The sequence below is a fragment of the Ischnura elegans genome, chromosome X (assembly GCF_921293095.1).
Source record: "Ischnura elegans chromosome X, ioIscEleg1.1, whole genome shotgun sequence".
NCBI classification, from domain to species: Eukaryota; Metazoa; Arthropoda; class Insecta; order Odonata; family Coenagrionidae; genus Ischnura; species Ischnura elegans.
In genome coordinates, this window is record NC_060259.1 from 54,636,714 (window position 1) to 54,648,351 (window position 11,638).

The following is an 11,638-nucleotide window of genomic DNA, read 5'->3' on the forward strand; positions in this document are numbered from 1 at the left end:
TGGAACATCAATTTATAAAATAAAACATAACGAAACTGTGGGGAGTTGGAAGTTAATAAAATAAAAATAAATAAAATAAAAAATGAAGTTATTTGAAAAGTGAATGGTTATATGGTTTTAAAGTAGAACAAATGAAAGTTAAACAAATCAAAGAAAAAATAAAATAAAATGGAAATAAAACAAAACTAAATGAAAATAAAATAAAATTGAAATTCAAAGAAGAAAAGGGAAAATATGGATTGGAAAAATTAGGAATGGAAAATGTGGACGGGACTATGCTTCTTCTCCTCTGTAGTTATAAATTTTCCTTTTTCTAAAGGAGACGTCGTTTTTTGTAACCATACGGAAGTGTGTCGAAGTTCTCCAGACGTTTCCTTTTGGTATATACAATGCGGAAGAGCTTGCTTTCAGGCTTGGACACAATGTCATGGTTTTTCATGCGTGCTATTTTGTGGCTATATTCTACCGTTCTCCCAGGCTCATCATTCAGCAACATGGCTTTCAGCGTCTCAAAACACACAACTCCATCATTTGAGGAATTAATTGTGATTCCTCGCACTTTGCAGACGCTTTTCTTAAACTTCGAATTGCTTGAAGATCGAACCACATAAGCGTAATTTTTAGGACCGCCCGATACAAATTCACTAATGTAGCAGTCCGGTCCCATTGGAGCAACCTCATCGGTCATATCACCGAGGTAATCACCGATTGGTGGAGACCATTCCCCTGGTTTTTCAGTGAAGATAATGCTATCTGTGTCGTGATATAACACCCGCCTTTGAAGATTTTCAAGGTATTTATAGAGCTCCAATCTGGCTTGCGCTGTTGTGTAACAGGCCATGATAATACCACTAGAGCTGGATGGTGACACAGATTCTTCCTTTTCCGTCCAATGTGCGTATATGGTGTCTTCATTCACTTCAACAAGACGTTGAACGTCAACGTTTGGATCCGTGAGAAGAGAATTCAATGCGTCACTCTGTTTTATGACGGTGGTTTGCGTTAAATTATCGCGCTGTCCCAGTTTCCCCCAAAAACTGTTTAGCAACAATTTCGCTAGTGATCGTTTTCCAGGGTTGTGGCTGATTGAGATCTTGTCAAGATCCACTCCTTCCCTCTCTCTAAACTTTCTTAGGTATTCCTCTTTCTTCTCCTCCGTCACACACCAGCTGGGCCACCCGCTTGCCTCCTGCTTGAGCTTAAGGAAAGCATTTATATACTCAGCGAATAACCCACCCTCTCCGGTTTCGCGATTATACTGGGTCACTTCATAACTCCAAGCTTCGTGCATTTTTACGATGATGTAGCCAAGAGACACTGCCTTCTTCAACTCACAGGTCACCCATGTACCCGTCAACGTTCGCTCCGCCTCTTCGTGTCTGCAGTCCCCTTGATTTTCTTCCAGCGCGCAGGTCCTACAGAGTGGAAATAATAGCTTCCCGTTACCCTTCATAGGAAGCACCGGGTGATATAGCTCTGTTGGAGGAAGAACATCACATTTTACAACTCCCTCCAAATCATTAAGAGGGGGACACTCGGCGCCGACGTAGATGGTTGGATGGCCGACTGGATATGCGCCATATTTGTTGACATATGGGTATAGTGAACAAATGTCTGTGTATTTTATTTTCTCTCCTGTTGCCCCACAAGCTTTGTGGTAAAGACGCAAAGCATTTGTCCTCCCTCCGTAGAATGCATCGCGAGGATTCAGTGGGATTTCCTTATGTATTGGTTGTTCTTTCAAGAACTTTGCCAATGCATAGTCGCGCTCAATCTCCCTCTCAAATTGGCATTCCCACATTTCTATCACTTTATATCCGGCACATGTGAGCATCTTCTTCCTATTCTCGGTGCTTTCGAAACGCGTTTGCATCGTTTCGCTCTTACTGTTCGAAACCGGAACATGTCTCTGGGGAAAACACTTGGGGCAGCCATGGAAAAAGCACCCGTAAAATTCAAAAATAACTTCCTCCTGTTCGTTTCTCACGTACCCGTCTACTTTTCTACCCAAAATTCTAATCTCCCGGCCATTTTGAGCGTGACGGATTTTTTCACCCCTCCTCCTCTCTTCCGCCAACAACCATTGGATGGCCTTCTGCGACTGCCTGTCTGCCCATCGATATCCACCTGGGGGCATAATAGCAATCGTCTCAGCCTTCAAATATTTTTTTCGAAAGACTCGCATGCACGTACTCGCGATGGTAAGGCACTCCCTAAAGGGGTCAACGCCACTTAGTGCGAGAAATTCCCCTCTAAATTTTAAACACGCAAGTCTCAAAATGTTCACATCCTGCACGCAGTATTTCTTAATTTCTCTTTCCATCTGGAAAACGTAATGTTCACGCCGCAGTTCCGAATGCCATTTTTTAAATTTTGAAAGTTCAGTGGTTGACATATCAGCGGTTCCATAGGTCTCCTCCGGAGGCAGGGGGCCCTCATATTTCCAATTTGCCTCTGTATTGAAAAAGTGGGGAAAATATCCCTTCACCAACGAGGTATCTAGTCCAAGTGCCGATGGTAGCTTGGCGAGGGGCATGGGCAGAAAGTTTAGAGAATCAATAAATTTTAAGTTGCCAAACTCGACGCTCATCAGTTTCGCCCCGTTCGCTATAAGCTTGGGGGCCCACTTCATTTTTTCAATCAAAACCTTTAGAATGAAGTGACAGTCATACCCCTTTGAATTGTGGGCAATGCATATTATCTGATCAAACCCTCTTCGTCGCAGGGAGACAAGACTTTTTACAAACGAGTACACTGGGTCTGAACCATCAAATATGCACTGCCGCTCCCCACATTTCTCGCAGTCTTCAAGTGATTCATCTCTGCAACAAACACTACAACATCTTTGCGCCACCAGGAGATTTGCCCTGTGTAGAAATGTGTCTGTTTTCCCTAGCACCGCTTCATCCTGCCGTGATTCTATATCGTAGAACACAAACACAAACTTTTCATGGGGAATTTTCTTTTCGACGATCTGCTTCATAAAGCATTTATTTTCGCCACTGTGGCGACTCTTGCAGGTCTGACAATAGATTTCGCCGCATACGTGTTTTTTCCGCTGAATGAGCGTACTGTAAACTCTACAACATTGTTTGCAGTATTTAAAAATTTCGCATGGCGCTCTTGCCTTACCCTTCGGCTTCAAGTGCCTTTGATAGCAAACATCCCCGTAAAAATTTCTGTTGCATGAATGGCATGCAATCGTCTGCTCGGTTGGTTCACATGGTGGGGAGTTGATACATCTGGAGCACTCGCTACGGCACTTATGACGAAACATTGTCTTGAATGGATGCCTACAAGGTCTACAATAGTATCTACAGTTAAAGGCCCCCGTGAGTGAAGTAATGACATTAAAATGATGTTCACCATAAATCAGATTCACATCCTTCCGAATTGAACCATCGGGAGCGGGCGTCGATGGGCCTTCATATAACACTTCCTTCCCTTGGCGATCACCAAAAACTGTTATACGATAGAAATCAACGTGGTTTTGGAATGTTCTAACCTCATTTATTCCCCCGCCACTTTCCAGATTTACACCTGCCTCTTCACACAATGCGATGGCCCTCTGAGTTTGAATTCTTCGCCCCTTCCGCATATCCATATAAACCCCTGCTGAATCAGTATGTCTGGAAATGGCGACACATATAGCTCTCGCGAGGCACAAGTTGTCGTTATTGTCTATTACAATTATTGCTTTCTTTGCACTGCAAAAATTGTGAAAGGATGAGATCAGATCCCGTCTCTTCCAGCCGCCCTCAGCCTGCTCCACATGCGTGAATGAAATGCTCATTATTCCACCCAAGAGGAAGTTCTCATTCGATTGAATGACTTTTTCAATTCTCTGCAGTATTACTTCAACGTCAAATTGATCTACCCTCCGGTATGATACGTGGATTGGTCTGTCTGGACAACTACCACTCTTAATCGTCATTCCAGCCTTGCTGGACTGAGGTATATCCCGTTTTAGCACATCTAACAATTTCAACATGCAGCGCTCAAACCAGCGCATAGGATTCTCCCCCGCGGGAACGGAGCGAATAACAATGGAAATTTCGCGCCCCCATAGCTTGAAATTTTTCAAATAACTCCTATTTTCGGACAATATGGTGAAATACATGTCATCAGTCTCCCCGCCCCCGATTTGCAAGTTTTCAGCACATGGTAGCATTGGAACTGGTAGAGAGTTAATGTCAAAAGGTTCATCTAACAACGATGGCTGCACTTCCAACACCTCTACGTTGACCGCTAAAGGTAAACACTTCCCATCTTCGTTAAAATCAATCAAATCGTAGTCTCTCGCCTCAACGCCTGAGTTGCAATGTTCGTGGACTTGCGAGCTCTCTCCGAATTCAGTGAAAAGCTCACCCGATAAATTTTCTAAACTTGTAATTTCGGCAAGAACATGATCATCCGTGAGTGACTCACACACGCTAATCTTGTAATCATTTTTTTCTCGCTCACCATCACCTATCTCACCCACCGTAGACAGCGGTGAAACAACGAGCGGTTGAAACATCTCGAATCCAGGCGGCGGTCGAATAACCGAAGAAGAAAAAATTTCGGGTGAGTTTGGTTGCGAGCGGACTCCAGCAAATTGAGTAGAAAGTACATCCCTTGTAAGCTCAGGTAAGGGGAAATTAGCAGCGGGAAACAATGATTGACTTAAATTGTTTAGAATCTGAGACGATGGCAGCTCGACACTCGCTACTTCCGGCAAAAGAGTTGCTCCCTCCACAACTTTGGGGTCAGTATCAACCGGAATATTGGAAGATTTCAAAGCAGAAGCATTTTGAGCGTTCTTCACATCTTGAATTAAATTAATAAAATCCGACATGGGGACTTTTTCAGATAACTCGGTCATACGGTGGACTAACCCGTCGAGTGCGCTTTGCAACAGCGTTAATGTGTTATACGCTCCCAGGCGATGAGCGCGTACAATTTCAACACCCGGTACAAGTTTGAAAATTGAATCCATCACGATGAAAGACAATGGAAGCGTCCTAAACTCAGTTCACAAGAATCCAAGATGAATAAATCGATTTTCAGACTTAACTTGAATCCGGGCGGAACCTCTGGATGCGTTTCCGGACGGGCGACTCAAAACTGCTTGCTTCCTCCTCGGCGGGTGCTCAGATGCTCGAAGGATGATGTAGAACTCGAGATGAGAGAACGCTGAGACAGGTACTCTGGAAGTTCTAGGTGAATTTGCTCCTCCGTCGCACTTCCTCTTCTTCTCAACAATAAATTCGTACACTTAGAGCCAGAGAGATATTGTTTGAAGTTTCCACCACGGTGAAGAATCGGACTGCAGAACAACGATTGTAGTCTGGAGAATGACAGAGTAACCACAGGGACGAGTCCTTTTATAACTAATAACCACGCCGAAAATTTTCAAGATGGTGGCGGGGGGAAATATTAAGGGTGTTGATCTCTGAATAGTTTTCCTGATGGTACGGGCTACTTCGACCAAGAGGACATTAGCAATCATTTGCAGCATTCTTAATATACCACCTCGTAAGTTTTAAAAATTTCCGCAACATATTTCTCTTACGTCGCATAATGACCGTGGGAGGCTTCTTGGATACATTCTCCTGAGAATTGTAGGCACTAATTTATGAAATATTGGGTATTCAGAAAATAGCATTCGGAAAATACAAACGTGGAAATACCCCTAGGGAAATAGCCACTCTTCCTCATTCGTCTTCTAAATTCATTGACCCGGCCTCCACTACCATCCCTCTTTTCGCAAATAATGACAACGCTAGGAATTGTTGAGAACGTGAGAGGCACGAAACCCCCCACCCCTCTTCAAACGCACTTTCACCGGCCGGATTGGCTAGAGCGGGGCGTGACGCCTTCAACCCTTTGCGACAACTCGGAACACAACCTCCACAATAACACCCCTCATTATTAGTATAACTATCAAGGAAGCGATGTCGCCACGACCCTCTCCCGATGCAAGAGGACAAGTGCAGCGTGGAAATGAAGAAATTACACATTGCGAGGATGATATTTCGGTTGGTATTTTATCATACAATATTCAAATATATTTGTTATAAAATTGTAATTACTACTAATATAACCAATGATGATACTCATATGCGAATGTGAAATTTTTATGTTCATGTGCTTCGTTTCCATACAGAATTACGACTACGGATACGATTATTCTTCTCAAGATTCATTCTGGGAGAATTACCTGGCGTGGGAGACCAATATAGAAACGGATACGTCGCGGGAGTTGCAAACCTCAACACCTATCCAAGAGCATCATTTCCCGGAACACTTTTGGTCGCCCAAGAAGCTGGAAATGGATGAAGACGCTAGCCTTATTACTGTGCCAAATAACTTTGCGAGTACGGACAATAGTTTCCAAGAAGACAGTGACGTGGATTCACAAGCAGAGACTGTAATATTAAACCACGAGCAAACAGTTTATTCAGACATTTCAGAAGCCAGCATTGCTCCAAGTTTGCCTGATGAATGGCCTTCTTTCGATGTGTGGCCACACGCATTGGAAGATATGCTTTGCCTTTGTAGCCGCTGCTCTGCTATCTTGTTTAATACTTTATCCCAAATTGAACTGTGTTATTCATCCACTCAGTAAATAAAATAATTTTTAAAATTTACATGCATTCTTTATATTTAATCATTGTCATCGAGCCTTAATTAGAGAAATATTGCATGCTTATATCAACGGATTTAGCCTCACAAGCGTACCCCTTCATTATCGATCATTTAATAACCACAAATTATTGATTCCACTTTTCGCACCTCATAACCAATTTAATTTCAATGCCCGATCCTTTTCAAAATCAAATTCCAACTCTTCTTGGGCAGAGGTTGCAAAATTCACATCACGTGCGAAACACAATGCGTACGTGAACGCAAAAGAACACCTTTCACTATTATTAATGGCACGAACTGGTAATAACCGACCCTCGCTAGAGCCTATCAGAAACTATTGCACGAGAGTCAATGTACCCCCAACTCCGACCACGAAGAGGCAAGCTGTGCGTGAGAAAGAAAACCAAAGTATCCTTAATTATCTATTCCTCCATTAAATATCACTTATGTAGGCAACAGTGGCTAGTTTGCACTCAACCAACAGCAGGGGTTGCCGAACCTCCAAAGGATGAATTTGCCACAGGTGCCATCTCAGTCGCAGGACTGCTACAAGTTCCACAAAGGCATAATCAATTAGGGGGCATATCCGAATTGCTCTGAACCGTCCCACGCTGGTTAGGTCAATGACTTACCTATGGGTGGGGGTGGGTATATGCCCCAAGGTGTCCATTCCGGGTGGGTGCCCTGAACCGTCCCAAGAGGTTGGGTTGACGACACACCTATGGGTGGGGGTGGTTTAAGGTGGGAGGGGGTGGTTTAGGGCGGGAGGGGGTGGTATGGAGGGGGTGGGGGCGGTAGGGGTGGGGGTGGGTGCCCCAAACAGTCCCACAAGGGTTGGGTTGGGTCACACCCATGGCTAGGGGTGGGGTTACGTCATCTGGGTGAAAGTGCCCCAAAGTGTCCACATTAGTAGTGACGCGGCTTTACCCTGAGAAAAATTGTAGATTACTATTGCCTATTTTGAAAATGGGATGGGATTCGGAATGCTGTTGCTGCCATAACTTTGCACTCAAGTTTGTTTGAATCGAACGTAGGATAATCCTATTTGACGAATTACACAGTTTTGGTGAACTTGTCTCTGTAGCTTTTCGAAATAATTTAAACTGTAAAATTGAGTGTGTTAGTTTGTTTTATATTTCTCCATCTTATTCATCCAAATAGTAATGGGTAGTGACGTGAATTTTTGGGACGCGGTCGGTGACGTCGATCTCCTTCACCAAGATGGTCTCAGGAGGTCTTTGGTAGGTTAAATGAGCATTTAATTTAATTAGTTTTAAATAAGGATATTATATCGATTATTTTCATAATGATTAAGGTATTCTTAAAGCTAAGGTAGATTTTCAAGGAGCACTAGCGAATTATTTCAACCATCTCTCCTCCCATCATGGAGCTCAAGATAACCTATTCCCTTTCACTCTGTCCATAAATCCTTTCCTCCTCCTTCTCATACCCCGCGTACCAATAACTATATCCTCTTGTAGGGCTTTTAACATTCCCACTCCGGTCAGTACTCGCTCCATACAAAGCCTCTTTCTCCTTCTTACCTCATCTAGCTGCTTTCTCTCTTCGCCCACTATATCTAGTTCCCACTTCGTCATCCCTCTTCCTCTCCGTCCACTTCACCTCCTCCATCCTCCTCCGTACAAACATTTCGAACACTTCTAGTCTCTTCTCGTCCTCCTTCCTCAACTTTCACGTTTCCGCACCATGAAGCGGTTTCTCCATAACAGACTCTTCACTAGCCTTTCATCTACAACTATATCTACAGAATACCCCGCAAGCCGCCTAAAAGGCGTGTGGCAGGGGGTTTTAGGGCACCAGCCGTTTACAAATAAAAAGGAAGTGCTATAAGGAAATTACGAATGGCATTTATTTAAGTCCTTTGTGGTTCGGGGGGAAAACGAATTCCCATTCCCACCTTTGCTTTACACTCTTACGTAAATATCGTCCAAATCAACACTTTCTTATTCATAAATTCCTCCTTTGTTAAGGCAAGGCAATACTCTTCCTGGCGTATTTACTACTGTATCCGTACTGTATTACTAAATACTACGCCGTGGAACGCCCTTTAGCCCCCCTCGATAAGTTTCTAGAACCGCAACTGAGGGCAGCTAGGAAATCTATTTTATTATTTTTTGCTGAAAGCACTCTTAAAACAATTTTAATTCCTCAGGTTTTACCCTAATTAACATTTTTTAGTATCTCTTTCAGAACCAGATTTTCTCTGGAGGGTTCCAGACACCCCGTCATTTATTAGAACCCCTAACTTTTAAATGTAAGTACACTACTGACTATTGGTCTCATATATTTCAAACCTGCACTAACACTAGTAATAAGTGCAAGAGCCTAGGCTTACTGCCCTGCGATCTTGACACGAAGCTTATCTTCTGTAAGCCATGTAGGTACTTGTGGTACTTTATGGTGCTAAATGTCAGGTGAAAATTCAGGTTCTTAAATTTTTACCTTTGAGTAAATTTATTGCCTGAAAAAGAACCTATTTTATCAGGAAAGCTTCATAAGCCGCCATTTGGGCCAATGTTTTCTGACGTAGGACAATGTTTCCCGCTGTGCTTTGGGGTAATCCAAACCACCAAACACCCCAGACTCCAAGGTATTACCGCCAAGATGTCCTGAAAAGGCCTAACTGAGGGATAAATTTCTTGGCAACCCGTGAGTTAAGGGATAAATTTCTCTCAATCATTAATTTTGAACGCTAGATTTGCTATTCATGTTTTTTTTAGAAATTATAATGTATTTGGAAGGGTGCTCTACTAAAAAATATCGATCTTACGGCCAAGGCCGTGTTTTAACTACTAAAACTTTTAGGCCCTCAGGATCATTCACTATAAAATTTTCAGAATAAATCTAATGTTTGGAAGGAAATTTCTTAGCTTTTCTACAAAAACACACCCTTTATTGCCGACTAGTTTCGGTTACACTGTACCATTTTCAAGACTAGTACCAAGTTTCAAGTAAAGGCCTCAACAATTCAGCGCATCAAAATAAATCGTTGCAAAATAATTTTCAGAAATAATTGACATGAATATTAATCGAGAAAAGGCAGACCTGGAGATTAAAAAATACTTCATTCTGTATTTACGGTTTCATGGACTGAAATTAAAATAATCCTGTCAAGAATTATTTACAAGTCCAATCCTGGACGATCCATTTTATACACACCCGTGAGTTTGATTTGATTTCAAATGTCGCAGCAAATGATGGTCGGAATTTGAGGGTAAAGGATTGCCATCCTCTTTGATATCCTCCTTAATCCACCTTAAATTGTATCTCATCCATTAAATAATGTCTCGTGTCCGTGTAAAAAAACTTCCCCGGATTAGTTTTTGTGGACGGTAACCCTACAATCCCAGTATCTGGTGTTTTGCTCGCGGTATCAAGTCAGACGTGGGTTCCTTTTTTGTCCTTCCCGGATTTATCTTTCTTGCGACCCTGATGTTAAAAAGAAAATCTCGGGTCATAAATCGCTTTTTCGCCCCGCCAACCGAGTCTCTGTTTCAGCAACACGTGAACACTACATTGAGCCGGTTAAATTGATGGGATCGTAATGAGATCGGTGAACTTGGTGTCAGTCTTAACTCACTGATATGAGTGGAAATAGGATCTGTAGTTGGTCCACTTCCGACGCGTTTATTCTATGCTGTGGGCCTCTCCTCTGGAGACGATGCTGTGCTGGGGTGGAGCCCTAAACGATCCCGTTCGAGCGTTTCAGCTTTGTGTACTCGAGTTATGGCGGCGCGCAGGCAAGCTTTATGACTTCCTTGCTTCCGTTCTCGCCATCGCGTTGGAGTGAAAGGGAGGGGAGATGCCAAGTAAACGCGGGGATAGTTTGGGATACTATGGAAAATAGGGATGTAAACTAGAAGAAGTACTATTATGTAACCCATTTATAAGATATATTGATAGTGGCGACCGTTTAGTCCAGGAGAATATTAGAATGATGCAGTTCAAGGGGCTTCAGCTTGAAACAAAGGATATGGTACTATCGTGAAAATTTCAAAGTATTCCCTTCTGGCTTTTTTTCTATCGACTTTCGTAAACGGGCTTTCCAACGTATGAAATCGTTTCAGGCTTGACTTGGTGGATGTACGATACCTATATCCATGATAAAATATAATGTGCAAATTAATTTATTATGGTAATGGATTTTATAGGAAATCACCACACTTTAATATAAAATCCACATGGTGATTTCCACACTGAAAGACTGTCGACACCATTGTCGGTAGTGAAGTTATTATATTAGAGTGTGAAAATTAACATTTATATTTTATCATGGATGAACTTTCCACGTAATATTATTAGGTAATTGCGCTTAGAAATCCGAAAATGTATGTGTATTCTAATGTCTATGCATGCATGTTAGGCCGGCCCTTATTTTTCAGATTTGCGAAAAGTTATGTTTTCCTGGTCTCAAAATGATCCAAATGGTGTCCATATTCACGTGTTAAAATTTGGTTACTTTAAAATAACGGCAACCCGTGCCCCAAGGGCCCTAAGTACTAAGCATAAGCAGTACTTAGTATTGCATGTTCTTAGTTGAAATTGGTGCTTGTATTTGATTGCAGCTCGGCATGATGTGACGAAACTTAATATTTTCATGAATAATCGAGAATGCCATGCGTATGGAATGGAGGAATAGAGAGCATTGTTAAAAGAGTTGTATACTGCTTACGTACTGTATGTAACTTACCAAAATGAAAAGTAATTTTTTTCTTGGAGCCAGTGAGAGGAACAGCCGTTCTAGTCATATTATTACAATGCGGTTTCCTATGGCATATAGCTTGTCGATAATCTCCGTCCCAATAAGCTTCCGTGATTTGGAATTTCTTCCTTGGGCATCTCATGGAGACCATGTCCCTCGCATAATTTATACTCCCAATGAGCCATGCGGTATATCTCTGATGATCAGGTTAAAGATCAGCATTATAATTGCATTTGATAGAAGCAATAATGCCCGCGTAATTTAAGTTCTGCATCTTGTTCTATC

At 42.4% G+C, this 11,638-nt stretch overlaps 2 protein-coding genes across 2 annotated transcripts; one reads left to right on the forward strand and one right to left on the reverse strand.

Moving 5' to 3' along the window:
* Positions 1-313: 313 nt before the first annotated feature.
* LOC124171159 (probable DNA polymerase) lies at positions 314-1,873 on the reverse strand. Its single transcript, XM_046550298.1, has one exon. The coding sequence runs from the start codon at positions 1,871-1,873 to the stop codon at positions 314-316; it is 1,560 nt and encodes a 519-aa protein (XP_046406254.1).
* A 3,232-nt stretch (positions 1,874-5,105) lies between these two features.
* Positions 5,106-6,610, forward strand: LOC124171160. The gene is made up of 2 exons (XM_046550299.1): positions 5,106-6,020; positions 6,149-6,610. Exons 1-2 carry the CDS (start codon positions 5,937-5,939, stop codon positions 6,608-6,610), a joined length of 546 nt encoding a protein of 181 aa, XP_046406255.1. The 5' UTR covers positions 5,106-5,936.
* The last annotated feature ends 5,028 nt before the right edge of the window (positions 6,611-11,638 follow it).

Coding starts and splice junctions, on each gene's coding strand:
- LOC124171159 (XM_046550298.1), bottom strand. CDS start 1,873: ATGCAAACGCGTTTCGAAAGCACCGAGAATAGGAAGAAGATGCTCACA.
- LOC124171160 (XM_046550299.1), top strand. CDS start 5,937: ATGTCGCCACGACCCTCTCCCGATGCAAGAGGACAAGTGCAGCGTGGA. Junction 6,021..6,148: donor ATTGCGAGGATGATATTTCG/GTTGGTATTTTA, acceptor GTTTCCATACAG/AATTACGACTACGGATACGA.